This window comes from Cervus canadensis, chromosome 18, assembly GCF_019320065.1.
Source record: "Cervus canadensis isolate Bull #8, Minnesota chromosome 18, ASM1932006v1, whole genome shotgun sequence".
NCBI classification, from domain to species: domain Eukaryota; kingdom Metazoa; phylum Chordata; class Mammalia; order Artiodactyla; family Cervidae; genus Cervus; species Cervus canadensis.
This window is the reverse complement of record NC_057403.1, coordinates 62,339,038-62,360,449: the sequence shown is the minus strand read 5'-3', so window position 1 is coordinate 62,360,449 and position 21,412 is coordinate 62,339,038. Positions and strand designations below refer to the sequence as shown.

The 21,412-nt window shown below is 49.7% G+C and overlaps 1 protein-coding gene across 2 annotated transcripts; it reads right to left on the bottom strand.

Moving 5' to 3' along the window:
* Positions 1-3,732: 3,732 nt before the first annotated feature.
* Positions 3,733-7,814, bottom strand: LDHD (lactate dehydrogenase D). Of its 2 annotated transcripts, none has more exons than XM_043437588.1 (11): positions 7,720-7,814; positions 7,128-7,240; positions 6,777-6,918; positions 6,455-6,596; positions 6,171-6,330; positions 5,421-5,633; positions 5,223-5,314; positions 5,013-5,140; positions 4,439-4,529; positions 4,239-4,350; positions 3,733-4,152 (listed from the first exon to the last, which is right to left on the bottom strand). In XM_043437588.1, the coding sequence occupies exons 1-11, from the start codon at positions 7,789-7,791 to the stop codon at positions 3,987-3,989; spliced, it is 1,431 nt and encodes a 476-aa protein (XP_043293523.1). In that variant the 5' UTR covers positions 7,792-7,814; the 3' UTR covers positions 3,733-3,986. The 2 variants fall into 2 exon arrangements, with proteins under 2 accessions (XP_043293523.1, XP_043293522.1); XM_043437587.1 differs by having other exon boundaries at positions 5,223-5,351; positions 5,434-5,633.
* Between the last annotated feature and the right edge of the window lie 13,598 nt (positions 7,815-21,412).

Below are 21,412 nucleotides of genomic sequence, written 5' to 3'. Positions count from 1 at the left end.
CTTCATTTTAATCAAGTATTATTACACAACCAAGAAGTGAGCATTGAAGGTCTCTGTCCCTGCTCTCTCGCCCACCTGCTTTAGCCTTCCTTCAGGCCAGTGTCGGGGCTACAAGTGTGTGACACGGTTCTCAGCGGGTATTCCTGGGTGAGGGAACAGGGCAGGGCAGGCTGGAGTCCCGCAGGTTTACAAACCCACTCTAGCCTCATGGAATCTGTCATCACCCGTGGCGTGGTCGTGACAGAACTTTTCTGGAAAGATCTGCTGGACAAGGATCTTGCAGCCGATGGAGGCTGCAGGGACTTGTGTTCTTCCAGGCATTACCCACCACCACCACCACCATCCTTGGCTCCCCATCCTGCACCCTGCCCTTCCTGTTGCTCCGGCCGAGTCTCCATGCTGACTCACGGGCATGCTTCACTGAGGCCCAGAAAGAGGCCCTGCTTTGGAGCTGAGCCAGCTCAGAGCCCTTGAATTAGAACCAGCCACTCCGGGCTCACCAGAGTTGGCACACCTTGGGCAGGGTGGGAAGCATAGGGCAGGGGGTACCAGTGCCCACCTGGCCTCTCCCTGCACCAGACCCGCTTCCGGAGAGGCACTGCAGAGCCTGCGAAGGCAGCTCAGGAGGGGGGCACATGCTCTGCTGGCCTCCCGCCCCCCATGTGCTGCCCTGTGCAGGCTCTGACCCCACCAAGGCCCTGCAGTCGTGTTCTGTCAGACGCTTGCTGAAGCACCTGCTCTGTGCAAGGGCATTGCAGGCTGGTGGGCAGCTGTGAGCCAAGGCCTCAGCACGTCCAGCGTTCCAGATAAAGACTTGAGAGGAGTTTGGGTCCCAGCTGGTGGGATGGTGACCCCGGAAACCTGCAGTTGCTATGGTGGCAGGAACGTGGGCTCTAAACTGTCTGTCTGGGGCTTCTCTGCCTGGCAGAACCATGTTGGGGAAAGGACTCCCATCTAAACCTCAGATGCCCCACATGTGAAGTGGGAACAAAGTCACAGCTCAGAGGTCAGCGTGAGGGTCAGAAAATCTGCCCAGAAGCCCTGGCACATGCATAGCAGGCTCTCTCATGGCTTTGTCACCGCAGAGAGCACTGTTCTATTCACAGCACCTCCTGCTTCTGCCTGGCAACTGTGTCTCCCTGTTCTATATTTAATTCCTCCAGCAAAGCTGGCCCTGAACATCTCCTTGCCTGACCCCTACGCCTGCAGGCAGAGGGGAACCATGTGCCCACCTCAGTGGCTTAGGCCTGGCAGCCTTGGTGGCACCCAGGGTGAGCTGGGTAGGAAGCGGGCTGGAGCCCACGCTGGGTGCTATTCCAGGCTCTTGGGGCTGGTGTTTATCCCACCCCCAGCGACTTCACTCCCGCCCGGCTCACTGCAGCCCTCTGCTGGTGGCTGTGTCCTCTGAATTCAGCCCCAGTTGGCCAGCTTCTGGGCAGGGGTGGGATGGGGTTGTCCTGGCTTCCCAGATGGAACTGGTGTCTGGCATCCTCCGTCCAAACGGTTCTCCCGAGCTCTGCTTTTCTGAAGTTGGGGGCGGGGGGGCGGATTGGCAGGAACTGGGAGGTGCGTTCCACCCACTCCCTCTGCCAAGGGCTCAGCACACTTGGCTGTTTAGTCGATAAGTCATGTCTGACTCTTTGCGACCCCATGAACTGTGCCCTGCCAGGCTCCTCTGTCCATGAGATTTTCCAGGCAGGAATACTGGAGTGGGTTGCTACTGGAGGATTGCCGAGTGGATTGCACACTTGGAGAGGGTAGCTTCCTAGCCAAAGGGCACCTCACTAAAACTAGTCATCTAATAGTCCCAGGTGGCACTAGTGGTAAAGAAACCGCCTACCAATGCAGGAGACATAAGACACTCAGGTTCAATCCCTCGGTCGGGAAGATCCCGTGGAGGAGGGCATGGCAACCCACTCCAGTGTTCTTGCCCAGAGAATCCCATAGAGAAGCCTGGCAGGTATAGCCCATGGGGTCGCAAAGAGTCAGACACGACTGAAGCGAGTTAGCATGCACAGTAGCCATTTAATCATGTCGAGGTTTTTAGGTCCTTATTCCTAGGAAACAGATGCTGAATTGTCTAGGTGAATGATGTGAAAAATTCTGTAACTCAATTCCAAATGGTTTCCCAAAAATACACACATGAAGCAAGCCAGGTAACAACATTCATTGTTGAATCTTCAGTGAACAGTGTACTTGTTCTTTCAACTCTCCTGCATGTTTGGAGCTTCTCCTTACAAACTGGCTGACCACCTACTAGTTGCCAGGCGCTGGGGGGTGGGGGTGGGGTGGCACGCCAGGGAGGAGCCTTGGCCTGCAGAATGCTGCCCTTGGAGGACTGCTGGTGGCAGGCAGCCTGCGGGGAGGGGAGGCACCAGTGAGTTCACGTGGCTGATGGTTAGTGCTCCTGTTTCCTTTATTGGGTGGTTTTTTTGGGGGGGTGAGGCATGAGACTTGCCGCACACCACCCTTGGCACATCCAAGGGACAGAAATGTCACAGAAGCGCGAACTCAGGGCTCAGCCCGGTGTTAGCAGAGGAGTCGTTCGAACCAAGCTTGTCTCAGTTAGTGGGGCTGCCTCTGCTGGGGGCCTGAACAGTTGATGGGGTGAATGGGGTGGGGCGAGGGGGCGGAGGCAGGAAAGGAGTTCAGCGGGGTCTTGAGAGGATAGGAGTGAAGTGAGTTGGGGGGGTTATACTGGCTCCCCTGCACCCCTTACTTAGCCTCTCCTGGGGGGCCAAGGCCACCAGGGAGGGAGGTGGGTCTGCACCAGAGGCTCCTGGGACCTGCAGGTGGGTGGGAGCTTGGAGATCTGTTTCTTGGGCTCCAGGCATCTGCTAGGCCCTGGGAAACAGGGCGCCCAGAGCTGAGAGCTGTAAGTCCCTGTGGAGGGGAGCGCGACCCCAAGCAGATACTGGTGTCTGAGTTTTGTGGTGTCAGGCGCCCTCGTGTGGGCTTAGGGGGAACAACTGCCAGGCACCCCGGATGAGGAGCTCTGGCTAAAAATAGTGACCAAGGCTGGGGCAGGCCTCAGCGGGGACAGAGCCTGACGTTGAGAGTCAAGAAAGCTGGTAGAGAAACATACCACACCGTGGACAGGTGTGGTACCAGGAAAATCACTTCCATTTCCAGTGAGTGGTAGCAGCCACTTGAAGGACATGATCAGAATGTTCTAGAGCCGTTTGGGGGCTCAGTGGCGGGAGTCGATGGTAAGTGAGGATGGCCATAGTGTAGTCCTCAGGTCCTGGGGCTCTCACGGGCAGAGCTACTGGGACAGGATCCTGGGTCCCTGGAAATGACCTTCCTCCTGCAGCCTGAGCACTGTCCCCTCCTCAGGCTGGAACAGGTCAAAGGGCAGGGGCCGGGTGAGGGGTGAGGGCATCACGGGCGGAAGGACAGAGAATCTGGAGGAGGTGGGGCAGGCAGGCACAGGAGGCCATTCACAGGTGCAGCTTGCTCATCTCCAGACAACTGCAAGCGGGGCTCAGGTTTATTTGGGGGTGGGGTGGGGTGGGGGGCACAGGGTTGAGAACATAGAACAGAACTTCCCTTCCCCACCAGCAAAGGGGCGTTCCCCTCACCAGGCAGATGGCGCTGGGCTATGGGTGCTGCATCCCCAGCGTTTGTTCTGTCCTGGGCTGTGGAGGCTGAGGAGGGGAGTGGTCCTAGTCTTTGGGGTGACCCATGGTGCCTCTCCCAGCCAGGCCCGGATGTGTCAGAGCAGAGAGGAAGCTGCTTCACGGGGAATGACCCCGAGCAATTTTATTGAAGCAAAGGCTCCTGAGGACAGCAAGAGAGCTGGGGAGAAGCCGGCGGCCTGTCCAAGCTTCTCTCTCCTCCCCCTGGCCCCGGGTTCGTTTAAAAAGGCAAGTGAAGACCTTTCCAGCTGGTGAAGACCCCTGCAGAGTCTGGGGGCTTGAAAACAGGTTCCAGAACGGGAGGTGCCACTCTCTGGGGGGGCTTGTGGGTCAGGTGCTCAGAGCCCCTCACAGCACCTTGCCTGGGTTCATGAGGCCTCGGGGATCCAGTGTGGCCTTGAGCTGCCGCATGGTCTCCATGCCCACCACGCCCACCTCCTCCAGCAGCAGCTGCCGCTTGCCCAGCCCGATGCCGTGTTCCCCGGTGCACGAGCCGTGGAGCGCCAGTGCGCGCCTGGGTGGCAACCGGAAGGGATCCTCAGCGGGAGCCCCCTCGCCCCCCACCCCGCCTTCCTGTCCCGCCTCCCGCTTCGCCCTTACCTGCCCAGCTGTTCTGCAAAGGCCTGGACTCTGAGGAGCTCCTCAGGGTCCTCGGGGTCTACCAGCAGGATGCAGTGGAAATTCCCATCACCCACGTGCCCGACGATGGTTCCTGGGGTCCCAAAAGACAGAGCTGCGGCCCCGGCCCCACCCCGGCCCACCCCGGCCCGCCCCAGGCGCCCGCGGGAGGCTGGCGGAACCTGTGAGTCTCCAGGCCTCCAGGTCCTCTTTGGTCTGCACCAGGATCTCCGGCAGCCGGGAGATGGGCACACACACGTCGGTAGAATAGCCCTGAATTGGGGCAGCTCCGTGAGCGGCCCCCGCTCCCCCGGCATGCTCGGGAGGTAAGGGATCAAGGCTACAGATGGGCTCAGGGAGCTCGACCTCTCACATGCATGTGCCCGCTCCTTCTCTAAGCCTCAGTTTCCCCTGGGGAACAAGAGACTGGCCCAGATAGGCTCCCAGGGCTCTCAGCCTGCTCCCCACCCCCAATCAGGTCCCCTAGCACTGGCTACCTGGGGCCCAGCCTCCCCTTCCTGTCCCTTACCACCTCCCCCTTCACCACCTCTTCCTCCAGGAAGTTGGCCTTCTGTGTTCAAACTCCTAAGGGCACTGTGCTGCCACTGCTTGGTCCCTGCACCCAGGGCCTGGCTCGAGGAAGGGGCTCCCTCCCAAGGATTTGGCAGTCTTGCCTGCCAGGGCCTCAGCTGGCCGCCCTGGACGATAGGGCACCAGGCTGAGGAAAGGCTCCCACGTCCATCCCAGCCTGCTCACCTTGCAGCCCGGCCGCAGGGCCAGGCTTGCATACCAGGCGTTGTGCCGGGCTGCCCAGAGGCGGCTGCGCTCCTCCGCCTCCTTGGCCCAGGAGAAGTGGGAGCCTCCATTATGACGGATGATCTCCTCTGGGGGCGGGGTGGGGGTGGGTTACACCAAGCTCTACTCTGGGGGCAGCCTGTGCCCCCTGCCCACAGCACCCCAGCACACCTGTGCGCTGCACCTGCTCTGCCAGCGCCTGCTCGGAGCCGTGGAACTCGAGGAAGAGAGTGGGTGCCACGCAGCAGTTCAGCTTGCTGTGCCTGTTACAGGCATCCATCATGACCTCATCTAGGAACTCTGGGGCCAAGGAGAGGCCAGGTGAAGTGAACCCCGGCCTTTACAGGGGGCCTCCCCCGGAGAGCCCACCTGGACTGCTCACCGATGCGGGCCACAGGCACTGCAGCCTGGAGGATGTGTACCGTGCTGTCCACCGCCGCCTGGACAGTGGGGAAGGCACAGGTGGCGGCCACCGTGGCCTCAGGGACAGGATGCAGGCGCAGGGTGGCGGCTGTGATGAGGCCCAGGGTTCCCTCGGAGCCCACAAAGAGCCCGGTGAGGTTGTAGCCGGCTGCGCTCTTCCTGGGCCCGGGGATACGAGGCAGATGAGCGCCCAGACCACGTGCCGCCGGGTCTCTGGCCAGAGGCCAGGAGGGAGCAGAGCCCAAGGTCTGGGCTGACCGCCCTCGGCACAGACTACCCCCCAGGCAGCCGCTCCCCTATGCGCCTGCTAAGTCGCTTCAGTCCTGTCCAGCTTTCTGTGACTCCGTGGACAAGGCTCCTCTGTCGCTGGGATCCTCCAGGCCAGAACCCTGGAGGGGGCTGCCGTGCCCTCCTCTGGGGATCTTCCCCGCCCAGGGATGGAACCTGCGGCTCCTGGGGCTCCTGCCTCGCAGGCGGATTCTCTGCGCCTGAGCCACCCGGGAAGACCCGCTGTTCCCTGGCACAACCCCCATCAGGCCTCTGGACCACCAGCTTGGGCCCACAGGACAGTGTCCTGTCTCGCCTCTCCCAGAGGCCCCGGCCCCGGCCCCGGCCGGGTGAGGGCGCTAACCGGAAGGGCCGGCCGGAAGAGGGCGCTCACCGGAAGCACGGGCAGGGCCGGGAGAGGGCACTCACCGGAAGCGCCGGCCGCGGCCCGCGGTGTGCAGCTGCCGTCCGCCGGGCAGCACCACCTCCAGGTTCAGCACGTTGTCGCGCATGGTGCCGTAGCGCACTGAGTTGGTGCCCGAGGCTCCGGTGGCCGCCATGCCACAGAGAGAGGCGTCTGCACCTGGGTCTGGAGGGCAGAGGGCAGGCAGAGGGCAGCTTGGGGCCCGCAGAGGGGTCCCGCTGAGCCTCAGAAACACCCCGTCCCCAGGGAGCCCCCCAGGCCCGGGGAAAGGCCCCGCGCCCCAGCCTACCCACAGGGAACCAGAGGCCGCAGTCCCGCAGGTGGGTGTTGAGAGCTTTGCGGGTGACGCCGGGTTCCACCACCACAGAGAAGTCTTCGGGATTCAGCTCCAGGATTCGGTCCATACGGGTCAGGTTGACACAAACGCCACCCTGGCGGGAGGCATTCAAAGGATAGCTGACCTAGGTCTTCCTCCAGGAGGACCTCAGCTCGTGGCTCCCAGCAGGCGGACCGGAGCTCCAGCATGGCAGGTAAGGGGCGCCGCTCGCCGCTCATGTGACATGTGTGACCGGAGAACCTGGCCCGCGGAGGAGGCCGCCCGCAGCGCATACCTGGACCGCGCAGACTCCACCCTCCAGGCCGGAGCCTGTGCCGAAGGGGATGATGGGAACGCCTTGGCCGTAGCACAGGGCTGCCAGCTGGCTGACCTGCTCCACGTTCTGGGGCCACACCACGGCGTCCGGAGGTTGGCACCTGCAACCAGACCCTCAGAGTGTAGGGTGTGTGCTCCCCTCAGGTCCTGCTCGTGTTTGTAGCTATTGGAAGGCCTGAGGCTGCGCAGTGGGCAGCGAACACCCTCTGGAGGCATAGAGGAGAGGTGGAGAATGCCAGAGCACCCAAAAGGGGGCCGAAGACACCCCAGGGCCCTCACTTTCAGGGGGCTTCTGATGTGGGGGGCCCACCTGTGCATGGACTCATCGTGCCCGTGCTGCTCTCGGACCACAGCCGCGGTAGACACGTGGGGGCTCCCCACAACTGCCTTCAGAGCCTCCACAAAGCCCGCGCTGAGTCTGCCCTGCAGGGGAGAAACACGTTGGCAGGGTCACTCAAAGATACCTGGGGCCACCTGGCTGGTGGGGTGGGGCTTCCATTGCCTGTGAACAGAGGCACCCACAGCCCCGCCCCACGTTGGCCGGGGGCTCCTAGGGCTCTTGGAGCCCTTCTCGGTATTTCTTCCCATTTTACTGACGGGGAAAAGAGGCCATCGAATCCATGACAGGACCTGGCCTAGAACCAGCTTCCTGCCTCCCAGGCATTCTTTCAAAATGTGTGTGTGTTCCGGAGTCCCAAGGGGGCGCTCTGGAGTCCATAAACCTTTCAGTTGAAACCCCCCAGTCCCGGTCATGGCAGACGCGGGGGCTTCAGCCCCCCTCACTCAACACCCACATCTGACATGGAGTGAGCCCAGCGATTCTTCCCTGGAGATCTCCGGATGCTGGGGCAGCATGGAGCCGGGCCCTCCACCCTCTAAGGGGCTTCTCCTCTCCTACCCACCTGCGTCCCCCTGGAGCAGTAGCCCCTCCAAGAGAACAGTCCCCGAGGTGCAGGCCGGAGCAGGCTGGCCATAGCTGTGCAGCCGCCAGTTACCACCCCAGGCTATTGGTTGTGCTGGGGGCGGGGCTGCTTAAGGTGGTGCCGCCTTAAGGTGGCCCTGCCAGAGCTTGCTGAGTCAGTACTTCTTGAAGGAGAGGTGAGGTTTACTGATCCAAAGGGAGACGGAACAGCAGCCACTACCTAACTTAAGATTATGCAATGACTTCTTGTAGTCCGAGTACCCAGAGCTCCAGACAGGCTCAGGGGCTTGGCAAATACCCTTGAGCTTTTTCATCCCACAAGACCCAGCTTCAGTGTCACAGAGTAAGCCTTGATGGGGCTCTGAGTAGGAAAGCACAGGGAGGCTCTTGGGGGATGGGGTGGGCTATTGCAGTAAGGCAAGCCAGGAAGACTTCCTGGAAGAGGAGTGCTAAGGATGAGCCGCAATTTACCAGGTAAGTGAAGGAAAAGATAATTGCATCCCTTTGTCTCCACTCTCCCACTGGGCATATCCGAGGGTCTTGGGGAGTGATGTGGCTGCTGCTCTTGAAGCTATTCCAAGCTTGGTTTTCCTCCTACAGAAACTGAAGAAATGTGTTGCTAACAGTACTGATATAAAGCTATTCTTGGCTTTGTTTTTCTTCCCAGTCAAACCAGGAATACAAACTCCTACTTGGGTCTTTCTCCCCAACCACATTTGAAATGAATCCACGTGTCCACTTTCAATGTGTTGCTTAACTGGCTTATCTCAAAAGTTGTCTCTTTGTAACTTCCCTGGTGATCCAGTAGTTAAGACTCAATGTTTCCAGTGCAGAGGATATAGGTTCAACCCCTGGTCAGGGAACTAAGATCCCACATGTCACACTGCCAAAAATTTTAAAAAGAAAAAAAAGAAAAGGTCTCTTTTACAGTTGGTTAGTTCAAATCAAGATCTAAGGAAAGCCCTCACAGAGCAACTGGTTAATGTGTCTCATAAGCCTCTCTTAATATACAACAGTTTCCCTCTCTCCCATTTTTCCATGCCATTTACTTGTTAAAGAAACTAGGACACTTGTTCTGTAGAATTTTCCACATTTGGTTTTTGGATGATTGCATTCTTGTGGGATTGCTTAATATATTTCTCTAGCCTCTGTATGCTGATAACTTTGATGGTGGATACCTGACATTACACATTTTTCATAACCTATAAAACTTTACAACACCAAGAGTGAATCTTAGTGGAGGCAGATTTCTAAAAGATCACTTAGGAGGTTGGTGGATCCCAGGCAAGAATGAAGACTGTGACAAGAAAATCTAACTCTATCTTTCTAAATGTATAAAGCAACCTCTCCGAAGAGGGTGGAGGAAACAGGTGCTGACTCCCCCGAATGGAGTTTTAAGTTAGACTAAAGGCAGAAGGAATTGCCCATAAGCACTGTCCTGGAGTCAGTCAAGTTGTTTCCCACAGGGAGACGAGTTAACACTTCTGAATCGGCTTTACGTGTAACTGGATTGATTGACTGAATTAGTAAGTAGGGAAAACAGACAAGTCTCCTGTGCAGAAGAATCCTAAATAAATTATGTAGAACTTTCCCCCTAAATGGAGGAAGCATAACTTCCCACTTCCTAATTGTGGGCTGCTCCTAGTGACTTCCTTCCAAAGTTACATTATGGAAAGGGGGAAAGGAAAAGGGTCACGTTATAGTGGAGAGACCTGGCAAGTGCTACTTCAGCCCAATGATCAAAATCAACATCAGCGTCAAATCATGTTGATGGTGCCTGTCCTGAGTTGGATAGCATCCTCTCAAAATTCATGTCCTTCCCAGGACCTCAGAATGGACTGTATTTGAAAACTGGGTTGTTGCAGATATAATCAGTTAAGATGGTATCCTACTGAGTAGGGGTGGCCTTTAGTCCAGTGTGACTGCTGTCCTTATAAGAAGGGGAGAAGAGACACAGAGACGAGAGGAGAATGTCACGTGACCACAGAGGCAGCGGTGAAGGTGCTGCATCTGGGCATCGCGGAAGCTGGGAAGAAGCAACGAAGGATTCCTCACTATGGGTTTCAGATGCTGCATGGTCTTGCCAACACTTTGATTTCAGAATCAAGAACTGTGAAACGACAAATTTGTGGTGTTTTCAGTCACTCAGTTTGTGATACTTTTTTAAATAACAGGCCGAGGAAGCTAATACACTGCCCTTGATAGAATAGGATAAAAATGTTTCTTTTTACCTCTGATATCTTCCTCCCCCAAATCCATAACCCCAGTCTAACCATGAAAGAAACATCAGACACTCACTAATAGAGGAACAGATGCCTGACAGTACTCAAAGCTGTCAGAGTCATCAAAAACAAGGAAAGTCTGAAAAAGCCACAGCCAAGGGGAGTCCATCTTAGTTCATTCAGATTTTGTTGCTGAAGTCCATTGCTTTTATTGGCTTACATAACATTTAATTCTCACAATTCTGGAAGCTGGGGTGTCATGGTCAATGCATGGGCAGGTCAAGGCATGGGTTCCGGTAAGAACCACTTCCTGGATCAGAGACAGCTGTCTTCTTGATGAGTCCTTGCCTAGTGGAAGGGGCGAGGGAGCTTTCTGAGACTGAGCACATTCATGACCGATTCACCCTCCTGACATAATCATCCTCGCAAAGACCCTACCTTTAAGTACCATTGCATCGGGGGTTAGTTTTCAACATGTAAATTTGGTGCAGACACATTCAGTCTGTAGCAAAGCCTAAGGAAACGAAGACTAAATGTAGCCTCCTGGATGGAATGTGGTAACAGAAAAAGTACAGTCAGTAAAATTAAGGAAATCTGAAAAACTATGGCTTTTAGTTAATAATATACTATTATTGATTCATTGGTCTTCCCAAGTGGTCCTTGGTAAAAAATCTGCCTGCCATTGCAGGAGACAAGAGATTTGGGTTTGAACCCTGAGTCAGGAAGATCCCTGGAGGAGGGCATGGCAACCCACTCCAGTATTCTTGGAGAATCCCATGGACAGAGGAGCCTGGAGGGCTGTAGCCCATTAGAGTCACAAAGAGTCAAACACGACAAGCAACTTAGCACTCACACACATTGGTTCATTAATTATAACAAATGAACCATACTAATTAATGTAAGATGTTAATAATAGAGGAAAACTGTGCACTCTTGGGAGATACGGAGCTCTGCTATCTGCTCAATATTTGGTAAATATAAAACTTTTCTGAAAAAATTAAGTCTATTAATAAAAATACAAATAGAAAAGGAGATTAATGAGGGGGGATTGGACCCTAGTAATTAAACATACCATAAGACACAATAATAGTAAGTGTGATATTGTTTCATGAATAGAAAGACCAGTGGAAGAGAAATAGAAAGTTCAGAAGTATAACCAAATACACACAAATATTTTATGTTTGATAAAGGTGGCACCTAGTGTCAGTGTAGTAAAGATGGACTTATTAACACATGGCAGGTATCAGGGAGAAAAATAAAGTTGGATCCATATCCAAAATAAATACCAAAGAGATAAAATACTTAAATGTAAATAAGTGACATCATAGAAGTATTAGAAGGAAATGGTATTATTTATTTACTTATTTTTGGCCGGGCTGGGTCTTCATGGCTGCTCAAGGGCTTTCTCTAGTTGCAGAGAGCGGGAGCTCCTATCTGGGCGGTGTTCGGGCTGCTCACCGCAGAGCACGTTGGCTCTTGTTGGAGAGCACGGGCGTGAGGGTGCAAAGGCTCAGGAGTTGTGGTGCGTGGGCTTAGCTGCTCTGCAGCATGTGGGGTCTTCCTGGGCCAGGGATTTAACCAGTGTCCCTGCGTGGCAAGGGGGATTCTTACTACTGGACCACCAGGGAAGCCTGAAAATGGCATTTTTTAAATGTGTTGATCCCATAGATTACTAATTACAGGTTTAAAATTTCCGTTATGCAAAACGAATGAATTCTAGAAATCTACTGTACCACATTGTGCTCATGCAAAACAGTACTGCACAGCACACTTAAAAATCTGTTAAGTAGATAGAGCTCATGTTAAGTGTCCTTACATTTAAAAAAAAAAAAATTATTTATTTGGCTGCACTGGGTCTTACTTGCGGCACCCATCTTTGTTGCGGCACAAGTTTCTTTTTTTAGTTGCAGCATGTGAACTCTTAGCTGTGGCACGTGGGATCTAGTTCCTGGACCACATCCCCTACATTGTGAGCTCCAAGTCTTAGCCGCTGGACCACCAGGGGAGTCCCAAGTGTTCTTACACTTAAAACAATACTTTAAGAAAAAATGTTAAAGATCTAGCCAACAGGGAAAATGATGCAAGAATCATTTTTAAAAATTAATTTTTTATTGAAGGATAATTGCTTTACAGAATTGTGCTGTTTTCTGTCAAACCTCAACATGAATCAGCCATAGGTATACTTATATCCCCTAAGACACACTTTTTAAACTAAAGAAGAAACATTGCTGACACTTCATTGTCACATTTAGACCCAGAAATGTTTGCTTGACAGCAATGTGTTGAGAAGGTATGTCGTAACAGTTGTCTGATTCGTGTCAGTACACTTTAATTTCAAAAAGTACCTTTGTTGCTCCGTTTACTACTCCACTGAATCAGTTAGCTGTTGCTATAGTATAACAAACACCTAAAACTCCATGGCATAAAACAATAAACATTTATTCTTTTTCTTGATCCCAGGGTATCAGCTTGACCTGGGAAGGGGCTGGAGACTAAGGTCAGCCATGTGGGCAGTCAGATGTGCCCATGTGATCAACCTCCAGTAAAGACCCTGGATACCAAGGTTCAGCTAAGCTTAGGGTTAGCTGTGTGATTCACGTGTGATGTCACACACCACTGCTAGGAGAATCGAGTGCTGTGTGCCTGATCCCCCTGAGAGGACAGCTGGGATCGTGTGCCGTGTGTCTTCCGGACCTCGGCCTTTGTGCCTTCCATTGCTGATTTTAATCTGTATCCTTTCACTGCAGCAAAATGTAGCTGTGACTATAACAGCTTATAACAGAGTTCTGAGTCCTTCTAAGGAAAAATAGAACCTGAGTGTGGTCTGCGGGAGCCCCTAAAACACTCATATTATCATTTTGAAGCCATAAACAGCTTATCTTTGTCAGAATTAAAACTTGGCTTTTCCAGACTTTTTCCATTTGTGAACAGGTATTTGGACCAATGGAGTCCTGATCTGTTCTGTTAATATTTATGGATCTGCTCTTAAAATAGAGGAAGCTTTGATTCAGTTGCTTATTTTGTAATAATACTTTGTTCAATGGGGGAAGGAGAGTGTGGGATGAAGTAACATTGAAATACATACATTACCCTGTGTGAAGCAGAGAGCTGGCGGGAGAAGTTGCTGTACAGTGCAGGGGGCTCAGCCTGGTGCTCTGTGACCACCTCGAGGGGTGGGATGGGGTGGGAGGTGGGAAGGAGATACACGAAGGAGGGGACGTGTGTACCTGTGGCTGAATAGTGTTGATGTATGGCAGAAACCAACACAACACTGTAAAGCAATTATCCTCCAATTAAAAATAAATATATGATAAAAAAGACTAAGGCAAATAGAAGAAATAAAACAAGTTCAGAATATTTGCTTTTTAAAAGAATAATACTGTGTCCAATAATATTCAAACCTGTCTTTCTGACTTGTATGCAGTTATCGCTAAATCCTCTATAAAAACCAATGTACCCAAAATTAAACCTGATTCAGAATGACTATGATTTTTTTTCCCCTAAGGTGGGATAAGTAGGATATTCTTTTTAAAATTTTATTTAATTATTTATTTATTTTGGCTGATTCACGTCTTAGTTGCAGCACTTGGGATCATCGTTCCATCATATGGGATCTCCTAGATGTAGGACACACAGCTCTAGATGTGACACACAGGCTTAGTTGCTCTGTGGCATGTGGGATGTTAGATTCTGAGTTCTCTGACCAGGGATCCAACCCTTGTCCTCTGTACTGCAGGGCAGATTCTTTACCACTGGGCCACCAGGGAAACCTTTTTTTTTTTTTTTTTTTTCTTTTTTTAGTGTAGTCTTTAGGTGTCTCTTCACAAAGAGGAGATAGAGCAAGGAAATAGCTGGAGTTCTTTATAATCCCAAGACCTGGCCAGCCCAAGAGAAGGGCCAGAGGAGCAGCTACCTACCCTGGTGTGTTACAGAGGCACTGCTGGCCCCCTGAGGTGGGCAGCCCTGAAAAGTTGGGTGATGCTGGGAGCTGCCCACGCCAGCAGGACGCAGGGTGCATAGGCAGCACTTGGTGCACTCGGGTGGACAGATGTGCGCGATACTGGCAGTAGCTGGGTTTCAAGCATCAGTACTTCCTGCCCCAGTCATTCATTCTTTCTTCATCTACATCAAGCACAGTGCTGGAAAGGCCGTGACAAATGAGACAGACAGTCCTCGTATGCACAGAGGATCCCTGGATCTCAGCCGCTGACCTTGTAAGACCCCTTCATTTGTTAAGGATAAAGATGGCCTTGTCAAGCACTCAAATAAGGTAGCAGGTTTTTTTGAGGCTCAGGTTGGTTCCATTCCCCAGAGTTATTTATGTTAAAAAATAAAGGAAAGAAACTCGCCTGGTGGTCCAGTGGCTAAGAATTCACCTTGCGGTCCCTAGTCAGAGAACTAAGATCCCACATGCATGTGTGCTTGTGTACTCAGTCGTGTCTGACTCTTTGCAACCCTGTGAACTGTAGCCCGACAGGTTCCTCTGTCCATGGGGATTCTCCAGGCAAGAATAGTGGAGTGGGTTGCCATTTCCTCCTCCAGGGGATCTTCCCCACCCAGGGATTGAACCAGCGTGTCCTGCATCTCCTGCATTGGCAGGTGGATTCTTTTACCTCTGAGCTGCCTGGGAAGCTCCATGCTGCAGAGCAACGAAGCCTGTTGCTACAACTACTGAGGCTGCACGCCACAGCCAGAGGGTCAGTACCTCCAACGAAAGATCCCGCATGACGCAACAAAGATGTGCTGCAACGAAAACCTGATGCAACCAAATAATTTTTTAAAAAATAAAGGAAAGATAGTATATTCACTTTGCTACAAATTAGAAGAATTTTTGCAGGGTCCCTACTTTGTAATTTTGCCTTGAAAAAAGTTAATTGAAGGTCACTTCTCAGAGCCCCAAATGAGGAAGGAAAAGCTTGTGATTAGATATCATTCCTTTTCCATCATCTCGTCTATAAAAAAGAGGAAGGTCAGTCAACTGGCTGGGAGAAATTGGTGACAAGATGGAGTGGTGTTGTCAGACACTGGAAATAACACAAGGAAGGAATATCCACCGGTAGGGGTCTGATTATGGAGTCTTAGAGTTATGATTTTAGGGATTATGAAGCCCAAGAGAGTCTTGGCTCAAACCTCACCTGCTGAGTAAAGCCTTCACTAGCCATTCTGCTCAAAAATGCACCCCTCCACAAGCTCTTGATACTTTTTTGGGGGGCATGCCAAGTGGTGTGTAGGATCTTAGTTCCCTGACCAGGAATCAAACCCTTGCCCCCTGCAGTAGAATTGCAGAGTCTTAACCATTGGCCCACCAGGGAGGTCCCTGATGTGACCTTCTTAGCAGTGAACACCATCTGACATGCTCTGTTTTACTTGTTTGTTGCCTGTCTCCCCAGGTAGAACGGAAGCTCACAAAGGGAGGGCTCTGGGTTGCTCAGAGCTGTGTCCACGCACAGTGCCTGCCGCCGATGGCAAGAATGCTGAATAAAGGAGTAGAAAAGACACTTGGGGGAAAAATTAAACTTGCTCAGAAAAAGAATTGTTTCAAGACCTGGAAAGGAGTAAAGAATCACTGGTAATATTTGGCTAAAATTTCTTCTTAAACTTTGACCTCAGGTTCAGCGTTCAGATGAAGGAAGAGAAAATTGACAATTAAAATTTATGGTGATCAAGACAGTCCAGACCATGTGGAAGTTCTTCCGATTAGACAATCCAGTGTTTTTAGCATATGGGTGAAAAAGGGGGGAAAAAAAGATATGGAGGAAGGACCTGTGTATTAAAAGACATTAATCCTGGACCATGGATTCATTTGAATTTTTAAAAAAATATTTATTTATTTGGCTATGCCAGGTCTTAGTTAGAGCTTGCAGGATCTTTAGTTTCGGCATGCAAACTCTCAGTTGCATCACGTGGGATCTAGTTCCCTGATCAGGGATCAAACCTGGGTCCACTGCATTGGGAGTTAGGAGTCTCAGCCACTGGACCACCAGGGAAGTCCCCGACTGGATCTTGAGTTTGAAAAATTTGAAGAAGTGTATGATGTTCATGGAAACAAATTGGAAATGTAAACACGAACTGGATATTTGCATAGTATTTAGGAAATACTGTAAAATGTTTAGGTGTAATAATAGTGCACAGTGACTGTGCTTTAAGTATGACCCACAGACCCCTGCAGTCTCCAAGACCCTTGCTGAGGATCCAGGAGGTCAAGGTCACTTTAAAAAAATTACTTGCTGGGGAGCCTCCTGGGGATTCCAGACAGTGGCCCTAAACTGCACTGGCAGTCACGGCCTCGTTTCAGGGTTTTCGGGCCGTGCCGAGGCATGCAGGGCTGTAGTTCCCCGACCGGGGGTAGAACCCTTGCCCCCTGAAGCACACAGTCCTAACCACCAGACCACAAGGGAAGTCCCTGGTAGTCGCTGCTTTCTGCACTCTCACACAATTACAGGAAAGAAGTGCCAGTTTCACTAAAGAATGACTTCAGTGGAGCAGTAAAAATGATTAATTGTGCTTGCCTCAACCTTTCAGCGCTCGCCTTTTTAATATTCTGTCCGATGAAACAGGAAGTACATACGGAGTATAATACTTCTGCTGCACACAGAGATGCAAAGTTGTCTCCAGGAAAACCGTTGTTTGAGTCATAAGTTGACTGCTTTTCTCATGAAACATTTTTACTTGAGTGGCTGATCGTCAATCGAAGGTTGGGTGTTTGGCAGACATTTTCTCAAAGATGAATGAAGTGAGCTGTCATTTCAAGAAAAACAAGTGACTACAAGTTGTTGCTCAATGGTAAAAGTATCTTTCAAGTGAAAATTTGAATGTTGGCAAAAACCTGATTCTGCTTCCCAAAACTTATGAAAGCTTTTCTATTGAGACCAGTGGTGATATTATTATGGTCATTTGCTACTATGCAATAAAATGTATCAACATTTTAAAGATCTTTAGGACTCAGTAAGCCAGTATTTTTCAAGTGACCAGGATATGATATGACAAAATCATGGATTTGAGATAAAGGATCCATTCAAAGTGCAAGAAAGACCAATGAATTTTAATGTAACAGAGTACACAAGTTGTTTGATATAATTGGATGATCTAGGATCTGTGCCCCATGGGAATGTCATTTGAGCAAATGAACAAAAATAAAATTTTTTGCTAGTATCCAGGAACAAACCCATAGACAGAGGAGCAGAGGAGCCTGGTGGGCTCCGGTCCGTAGGGTCACCAGAGAGCAGGACACGGCTGAAGCGACTCGGCACGCACACAGGCAGGAACAAACCACACTTCACTCATGTGCTTTGGAACATTTGCTCCACTCTGAACAGTCACTAGGATAACAGAGTCTGTCTGCATCCAGTAACAATGCCATCCGAGCATGTGGTTACTGTTAGGTGCCGGCGCTTGTTGGAAAGCAAGTGGATGCTACAACATGCTGGGAACCACTGGGACATGCTGGGCAGCTGACTGAGAAGAGAGTGTGAAACCTTCGTGGAAGGTAAAAAAAATTAAAGGCAACATTTAAATTAAAATTTGCAATATGTTTTTTTTTAATCCTCCACACTTTCCCTCTATTCTTAAGAGGAAATTAATAAAGAATAATGTGCGAGGTCTTAAGAAACAGCCCCCCACACAGTACTCGACATTGTTGCATAATGCAGTTGGGAATGTAACTCATGTGTGTAGAATTTAACTCATTGGGGGAAGAGTGTCTGTTTATTCTTTTTATACATTTAAGTATTTAGTCCTTCTAAAATATGTATAACTTTTTACAAAAATAGGATCACACTCTGCATAATCTGTGTGATCTGCGATTTTGAATGTATCAGACACCTCCCCCATGGAGTTAGCATGTGTGCTCAGTCTTGTCCAACTCTTTGCAACCCCATAGACTGTAGCCTGCCAGACTCCTCTGTCAATGTGATTTCCCCAGGCAAGAATACTGGAGTGGGTTGCCACTTCCTTCTCCGGGGGATCTTCCCCACCCAGATATTGAACCCAAGTCTCCTGCATTGGCAGGTGGATTCTTTACCGCTGAGCTACCAGAGAAGCCCAATGGAGCTAGTATGCATTATCATTTTCAATGTCTCCCCAAATTCCATTTACATATTATTATTTTAATTACATCTACTGGAAGATGTTTAGATTTTTCCAGTGTTTTGTTGCAGATATAGGCTGCAATGTGAGAACATTCATGTATATACATCATTGTACAAGGTTAAAATCTAAAAATTTTAACTTTTGATACAATGAGGTCTTCAGAAAGATTTTATCTTAAAGTCCTACCAGAATTGTATAAAATTTTTTTGTGGGGGGCTTCCCTGGTGGTCCAGTGGTTAAGAATTTGCCTTGCAACGCAAGGGACACCAGTTCAATCCCTGGTCTGGGAGGATCCCGCCTGCCATGGCGCAGTAACTAAGCCTGTGTGCCACAACTACTGAGCCTTTGCTCTGGAGCCTGTGAGCCGCAACTACTGAGCCCACAAACCTAGAGCCCGCACTCTATAACAAGGGAAGCCATCGCAGTGAGATCCCCGCTCACCACAACTGGAGAAAGCAGTGTGTAGCAACGAAGACCCATCACAGCCAAAAATAAATGATAAAATAAATGAATGAATACATATTAAAAAAAATTTTTGCCAAGTTGTTCCAACCCTGGGTATCCTTACTCTTAAAAATTGTCCAAACTGATACGTCAAAATGATATTACATATGTTATCACATTGCTTTTCTTTGATTTTGAGTAAAGAGAAAACATTTTAAAAATGTTTATTTCTTTAGTTCCATCGGGTCTTTTAGTTGCAGCATACGGGGTCTTTGTTCTTCATACTGGATCTTTTGTTGCAGCCCACAGGTGGGCTGCGGCTTGGCTACATGTGGGGTCTTAGTTCCCTCCCACTGATTGACCTATATCCCCTGTTTTATAAGGTGGATTCTTACCCATTGGACCATCATGGAAGTCCCCTCTGCCTGCCTCTTGCTTGAAGAAAACTTGCCTTGTAGGCCTTTCTCAAGGTTCAAGGAACAAATTTAATCCAAGAAATGTGAACATACAAAAACAGTTAAGCAAGTCAAAATAATAATGGTTTAACCATTAAACAAATTCAGGGACCTTTAGTTACTCCTCGAGGGCTGTAGATATTATGAACCATATCCTTGAGCTACTTTGCAAATCCTGAAACCTCCACCAGGTGGAAGAAGTTAACTCAATATTGACCACAAGCATGTAGACCCCAGACGGGTTGAAACCAGAAGGTTGGTGAGTCAATCAAGGTAGATTCCTGATTACTTCATCACCAATCATAAAAATGTCCATGAGCTGATTACCCCACAATCCTCTCCTTCACCCTGTCTTTGTTTTTTTAAGATTGATTTATTTATATATTTTTGGCTGTGGGGTTCTTTGCTGCATGTGGGCTTTCTCCCGTTGCTGATTGCATGTGGGCGTCTCATTGTGGCAGCTCCACTAGCTGTGGTGCACAGGCTCTCAGGTACTTGGGTTTCAGTAGTTGAGGCTCTAGAGCACTGGCTCAGTAGCTGTGGTGTACGGCCGTAGTTGTTCCACGGCATGTGGGATCTTCCCGCACCAGGGATCAAACCCATGTCCCCTGCGTTGGCAGGTGGACTCTCAACCACTAGACCACCAGGGAAGCCCCATCCCGTCTTTAAAAATCTTTCCCTGAAAGACGTCAGGGAATTGCATTCTTTGAAGCAGTATCTGACCCTACGCCTTGCTTAGCCTTGCAATAAACTCTGCACTTTTCTTTACCACAACCTGGCATCATATATTGGCTTCAGTGTGTGCATACAGACCCAGGTCTGGTTCAATAACAGTAGATTTTGAGACCATATATTGTTCAGTTGAAAACTAGTTGCTTCCACTACACACCTATTAGCATGGCCAAAATCCACAACACCGACAACAGCAAAAGCTGGCAGCGATGTGAAGCAATAGGAACTCTCATTCATTGCTGGTGGGGATGCAAAATGGTACAGCCATTCTGGAAGGCAGTCTGACAGTTTCTACAAAACTATATTTTCACTATACAACCTAATGTGTTCCTTGACATTTACACAAATGAGAAACATTTTATTTCCATGCAAAACACTGCACAGGGACGCTTAGAGAAGCTTTTGTAATTGGCAAAACTTGGAAGCAGCCAAGATGTCTTTCAGTTGCTGAATGGGTAGATAAAATGGTGGTACATGCAGACAATGGAATATTCAGTGCTAAAAAGAAATGAGCTGTCAAGCCATGAAAAGACATGGAGGAACTTTAAATGCATATTACTAAGTGAAAGAAACCAACTTGAAAAGGCTACAAACTGAATGATTCTAACTATATTACATTCTGAAAAAGACAACTGTAATAGGGAAGAAATTTTGTATTCTATTACAAGTTAATCACTAAAAGGATGTTGCCTCAAAGCTTACATTATACATATGGGAATATGTATATTCTCTGGGAACCCTGCTTCCCAGGTCATGTGCATTAAGCTAAAATACCCTTCTTCAGCTCACTGTAAGCACCTTGACCAGGCCTACCTGTGAATAACTGCACGAAGAAGAAATTAATATATCCTCTCCAGAGGCTGCCGGAAACCAGGAACTGTTTGACTCCACCCCCTCCCCTTTTAGGGGATGTGTAAAAGATGCCTGAATCCAAAAGTAGGCAAGATGGTTCTTTGGGACATGAGTTCATCTTCTTGGTCTGCTTGCTTTCCCAGTTCAGTCGCTATTCCTTGCCCCAACAACTTGTCTGTTGAGTTATTGGTCTTGCGTGCAGCTTGGACTCGGTAATAATCCAAGCTGTACAGTAAAAAGGTCAGTGACTTTCAGGGACTTAGGGAGAGGGAGGGAAGGATGAATGGATGGAGCACAGGGGAATTTGTGTGCAGTAAAACTATTCTGTGTGATACTGTGGTGGTGGATCCATGTCACCGTATGTTTGTCAAAACCCACAGAATGTTCAACACCCAGCGTGAACCCTAATGTAAACTATGGACTTTGGGTGACTTGTCAGTGCATGTTTAATTGTAACAAATATACCACTCTGGTACTGGGTGCTCTAGTGGGGGAGGCCATTCATGTGTGGGCACACGTGGTACACTGGAACTTTCTCCTCAAATTTTACTGTAAATCCAAAACTAAAAAAAAAAAAAAAAAAACCCTACTGACAGCGCATACCTTTATAACCAATTTTATTTATTTTTAATATCAGAAAGGTAATAATATTATATATAGTTATCTTTGAAAGGTGAGATCATGGGTGATATTTGCTCTATTTTATATATATTTTCTAATTCAAATGCTGTGATCATAGATTACCTGTGTAATCTTTAGGGGGAGGTGGTGATTGTAACTCATAACACCCTTTGGTGGAAATGAGGTCCAGGCCAAGGGATTATCAGGTTCAGCACTCATCCGACCGGCTAAACAAGGTGAAAACTTTCCTGAGAGTCCC